The 5,424-nt window shown below is 44.6% G+C and overlaps 1 protein-coding gene across 4 annotated transcripts in view; it reads right to left on the bottom strand.

The window, feature by feature from the left end:
- Nucleotides 1-5,424, bottom strand: part of ST8SIA1 (ST8 alpha-N-acetyl-neuraminide alpha-2,8-sialyltransferase 1) — a 147,911-nt gene extending 142,487 nt beyond the window's left edge. For 3 of the 4 annotated variants that reach the window (XM_014542331.1, XM_014542332.1, XM_014542330.1), the window contains exon 1: nucleotides 4,891-5,418. In XM_014542331.1, the coding sequence (XP_014397817.1) occupies nucleotides 4,891-5,126 (236 nt within the window). In that variant the 5' untranslated portion in view covers nucleotides 5,127-5,418. Of the gene's footprint in view, nucleotides 1-4,890 lie in introns of all 4 variants that reach the window. The other variant, XM_005869560.2, reaches the window with a different exon arrangement.

Raw genomic sequence — 5,424 nt, 5'->3', positions numbered from 1 at the left:
TAACCTCTGTAATAATCTCAACAATAAAGATTAATTTTTTAAAAAGCATATATTCTCCAACATTGCCAGGCAACACACTGGTCTGAACAGACTTGTTCAAGATCTATGGATAACCAATGAGGCAGTAGTTCCCATGCACCCATGTCTCAATTTATACTGTTATTTACAAATTTCTTAATGTTCTTTTGGATTGGCCTTTTACTCTTTTGCTGTCTTGGAATGCCTCCTTTTTCAGAATTGCTCTTCTACAGGTCAACAGTTTTCTATATAACTTTTCTCCTTATTTGCTTATTTGCCTGTGCACTTCCAGACATACCATTTGAAGCTTGTTTTGGTCTTTTCTGCAATCATACACAATGAATAAACTCCTATTCTTACCTCTAACTTTTACTCATGTGGGAGGCCTAGGCTGCAGAAAGAAGAGCTATCTCTTATTTTACTCAAGAGCTAACTTTACAGGTTCCCAATATAACTGAAATCTGTTGGATCTGCCATCAGCAGCCTAGAACGAGGATTGACCATGCTCTAATGGGACTCCTGGCCAATTCTTATCTTATTCCATAGACCCTAACAGGTTAACTTGTCTAAGCACAACCCAACTTTTTAAATTATTCCAAAACTTAATGTAACACCTTGGTGTTTTCAGCCCTTGTCCACCATATTCTATACAAAGCTTAACAAGAATTTCTCCCATCTGGCAGACAGAAGTGTTTTTATTGTGACCAGGAGGGCCTCACTTTCAAATTCTCAGACAGAGAACAAAACCTCCTAGAATTGTAGCACAACCCAAAATGCTACCTGCTGTTATAAAATGGCACACACAAATCAGCAGGTATTTGCAATGGATCCCTTATTAAAGCAGAACCAAATGCTACTAACTATACACTCCAATCCTTAAATAGCTCTATTACCTACAATACAACTTTGCAGATACAGACTAGACAAAACTGCAACAGAACCATTCTTTCCCCATCTAAGGGAAAAACAAGAAGACACTACCCTGGATGCAATACATCAGCACTGCCGTCAATCACTAATTGATTAAATCATTCCTCCCCAGACCCCACTAAACCTAATGATACTAATGGATATCTTTGCTTACTCAAAGGACTTATGTTCCTAGGACAAACACCCCAAAGTGGAATAGCTCAACAATACATTAATCCATCTGCAACCACAGGAACAGGGACAATAGGCTACACCACATCCCCAGAGCAAACTGTTCAGATTTATTGTCCTCACAAAAGGTGCAAAAGGGCCATAGATTTCCTTGTGCTAGGCCTCACAGCCTTAATTGGAAGCCTAATTAGGCTAGCAGGAAGCATTACCTACAGTGCTGTTCCAGCCAAAAATATAACTGCTTCAATGACCACTATTGCTACTACTAATGGCAGAGACTTAAGATAATTTTTTCAATCAATAAATTCAATAGCCAAGATGGTCACTGATAACCACATAGCATTCGATTACTTATTAGCTTCCCAAGGAGGCGTATGTACCCTAGCAAACACCTCGTGCTGTTTTTACATCAATACAACTGGCCAAATTGAAGCAGACGTTCAAATCATTTAAAAACATGCCACTTGGTTATGGAATTTTAATCTAGAAGGCATGAAAGATACTAGTTGGAATACAATTAAGCAGGCATTTCCCAATTTAACTTGGTTCTTACCCTTGTTAGATCCACTAATAGCTCTCATACTTATCTGCACCTTCGGTCCCTGCATAATAAACAAACTAACAACTTTTCTTTCCTCCCAGATACAGGCAATACATCTACAAATGATGGTTCAACAAGGCTGTCAGCTCATACATCAAAATCCATTGGACCAGGCTACCCGGCACTTCCACTCCACCCCAATCTAGCCACCCCAGACAGAGAGCAAGGGATATCGGGCCAACACAGCTCCCTTGTCCAATTCAGCAGAAGTAGAGTCAGAAGCCAGACTAGCGTCCCTCAACTTTTCAAACGAATTTGACCGATATCACTTGAAGGGGGGAAAGTTAGAGGGTAGCTAGATAGACATGAATGGCGATAGATGGATAAGATCAAAGGGAAGGCATGGGAGATGCTTACGCAAGAATTAAGCAAGAGTTATCAGACCCAAGAAGGAAGACTTGAAACCTCCTCCAGGATGTGGTTTAACAGATAGAGTAACTTCCAGGTGGGGTAGCTTTGAAACCTGAGGAGGTATTTTTTTCCCCACAACCCAATTCCAGGATATAAAATTTAAAATGCTCAAAGGAGCAGGGCACTTGGTTCCGCATCAGCCAGCTAACCTGCCCACTCTGCTCACTATGTCTAAGGGTATTTCTTTTTCTTGCAAATAAACTCTTGCATGCTTTGCTGCTATTTGGTACTGTCTCTTGTTTGAATTCCTTCCTACAAGTAAGACAAGAACCAGGTGCACAGAAACCACCTCTAACATTCTGTCTGATCTGTCTAATATTTAGAAAACATACACTACTACTTGCATACTAAAAATCCAGATGGTAAAATAAACGTGAGAGAGAGAGAGAGAGAGAGAGAGAGAGAGAGAGAGAGAGAGAGAGAATGGATTTTCACAAACATGAGAGTAAAAAAAAAAAAATTGACTTACCAAACCATGATACTTTTACTCTCATTTAAAACTCCTTGTCCCTGTTTATTTGCTTAAGTGTAAGGGGTGTAAGGGAGTGTGGGTAGAATATGGACCAATAAAGTTTCTCTACAAATTTGGCAGGTGAAATATTCCAAATTCATATGGGCTGGCAAGCTGTTCTTATTTAAGTTGTAACATATAACATATATCATTTATAAAAATTATAGCACTATTGACTGGATTATGCCAGACATTTATCATCAGGTTGTTGTTTTTTATTATTTAAACCTTATACCAACCCTGCAAGGTATGTTATTATCTCATTTATAAATAAGAAAACCGAGACTCAAAGAGATAGAATAACTTGACGAAGATGCTCTGCTGTTTATCTAATCATGGCATAGGCAGTCTAAAAATTCAGGCTTCTCTGAAGCACCGCACTCTTTTCAGTAAGTAGCGGTGCCTCTTACACCATTTTACAGCACTAACTTGGAGGGATCAGTGTTTAGGCAGTTTGTATAGTGTGTGCATTTCAGTAAGTAATTCTCTGCACATAGAGACAAGACCAAATGACAGCTAAACAACCAAAGATTACTCCAGGCTACAGATAGCAAGGGGCAAATGTGTCTCAGAAAACTGTCAGCCTGTGTGTCTCAGAATATCAAGTATTTTCCACTTGATTATGTCTTCCAAAAGAAATCTATTCTCCAATGGAGCTTCATTATTCCTCCTCCTATACAAAAAGGGGGGGGGGGATTCTTTCATTGGAAACCAATGGGACGCTCTTAACTCATTTCCTTATATAACATGGAAGTGCTTTCTGTCTTCAGATAAAAGAATTGCTGGATGCTATGCCTTTTGAGTGCTTTTGAGTCCAACAATCAATACTGTGGAGGTCAGAGAAGATAAATCCTCATATTCTTTTAAGGGAGAGGGGTGATTTTAAACTTAATGAGAGCAGAAGTCTAAAAAGAGAGAGAAATGAAAAGTCTTCCCTCCCAGTTTAAAGGAGAATTTAGCAACCTTCCCCAAAAGAATTGCCTAATTCTTTGACCTTCTTTCCAGGACCAGGCCTGAGAGGAGGGAGGAAACCGTATGTTTTTCAAGTGCTTTTTAAAAAATTTATAGATGTTTCTGAACGTTTGGAACAGTCACGAAAAATGTTTAAATTGGCTCTCACCTGCCCATGAGCTGCCTGAAAGGTCCTATGCAGAGCAGAGGAAAGCACTCCCCGCCCAGACCACTACAGTCACCGGAAGAGCCAACCGCAGCATCCTCAGCCCCAGGGACGGAAGGTGAAAGGGGCATCTGGCAGGGGTGGAAGCACCAGTGTGTCCCCCAACATGCCCTGGGAGGCGGAAAGGAAGTGGGAAGCAGTTCTGTCTTCCCTCCAATCCACAGGCAACCCCTGCTGCCAAGAACTTATTTTTAGACAGTTAAGCTGAAATTCCCAGAAAGGAAGGAAAACTACAACCTCTGAAGGACCCTCAGAGTTCTGGTATCCAACCTGGTTATCGTTTTTTGTCTGTTTTCTGAGGTCAAGTCCCTCCCTAACGCAATCTCCCATCCTTCAGAAGGCTTCCCCCGCCTAAGCCCAGAGAAAGATCTGGGAGCTTTAGAGCTTTTGTGATGAAAAGCCCAGCAGGGACACTTCCAAGGTACTTGACCTTGGAAAAGGATCCTTCTGAAGACTCAGTCTGGGTTTGGTAAGATGGGGTTAATAGCTGTTATTGGAAAGTTGCTGAGACTTCAACATAAAAATGACACAGCACCGGCTCTTAGCAGGGCATCAGTAAGTGCCCTGTATTTGTGACAGACACACTGCACAAAGCCACTGGATCCTGGCTGAGTGTGCATGATTTCACTGCCCAAGACTTGGCCACGAGTCCCTCATCAGGGATGTGTGTTGCCAACCATTCACCGAACCTCATTAAAACACAGCCGACCTGCTTCTCGTTCTCTATAGCTTCAGATGTCTTGCAGAGCCCAAGAGAGGAATTCTCATTAAGTGCAAGGCACAAAGTTCGCCTGGGTCCCCCCTTCCCGCCAGTTATCACCAAGTCGCAGACTGCAAATCAGGCTTGGGCAGAAATTCGTACAGGCTTTTTGCACGGGCAAAGCAGGTGTCTGCCTCTTTCTTGAGGTAAAGGGTGGTCAGAGCTCCTGCCTCAAGTCTCCAGGTCAGGAATGGGAAGGAAAGACTGGAAGAAAGGGATGCATCTGTGAGGCGGTCCTCGCTAGTGACCCTGTCCTCCGCGCACCGGGGGAAAGGACACTGAGCGGGGAGGAGCCACGAGGGCAGAGGTACCTGAAAAGCCTGGCCGCCGTCTGGTTCCTCTTCCACGCCGTGCCCTGTTGCAGCACCGCCTGCACGATCTCCTTCTCGTTGGGCAGCCGGTAGACTGGGAAGATGTAGAGCCAACAGAGGACCACGACGCAGAGGGCACTGGCTCCCACCGGCAGCCGGGTACGCGGGAACTTCCACGCCAGGACAGCCATGGCCCCTCTGGACGTGTGCCGCCGGGCCCGCCCGCAGGGGCTCATCGCAGCCCTAGGGTCCCGGGGGGCGGGGGTGGGGGGGGGCGGCGAAGACCAGAGCCTCAGCACAGCGCTAAGCGAAGTGGCCCCCCATGCACACACACCTTTCGCTTTCTTGCCCGCGCTCGCACAAACGCTTCTTCGGCCCCCACGGCCCCAGAGGTCAGAGTGAGGATTGTTTTTGGAATGCAACTTTTTCAAGGATGTCTTTCTAGGGTACGTGGCCGGGGGGCAAGTCACGAGCTACGGCCATGGTTGCTTCCCCTGAAGAAGGCGGGCGCTGGGTTCTCCGCCGGCGCGGAGA

The sequence above is a fragment of the Myotis brandtii genome, unplaced genomic scaffold, assembly GCF_000412655.1.
Source record: "Myotis brandtii unplaced genomic scaffold, ASM41265v1 scaffold299, whole genome shotgun sequence".
Classification (NCBI taxonomy): Eukaryota; Metazoa; Chordata; class Mammalia; order Chiroptera; family Vespertilionidae; genus Myotis; species Myotis brandtii.
Note: the sequence above shows the minus strand (reverse complement) of the source record. Positions and strands in the feature narration are given on the sequence as shown.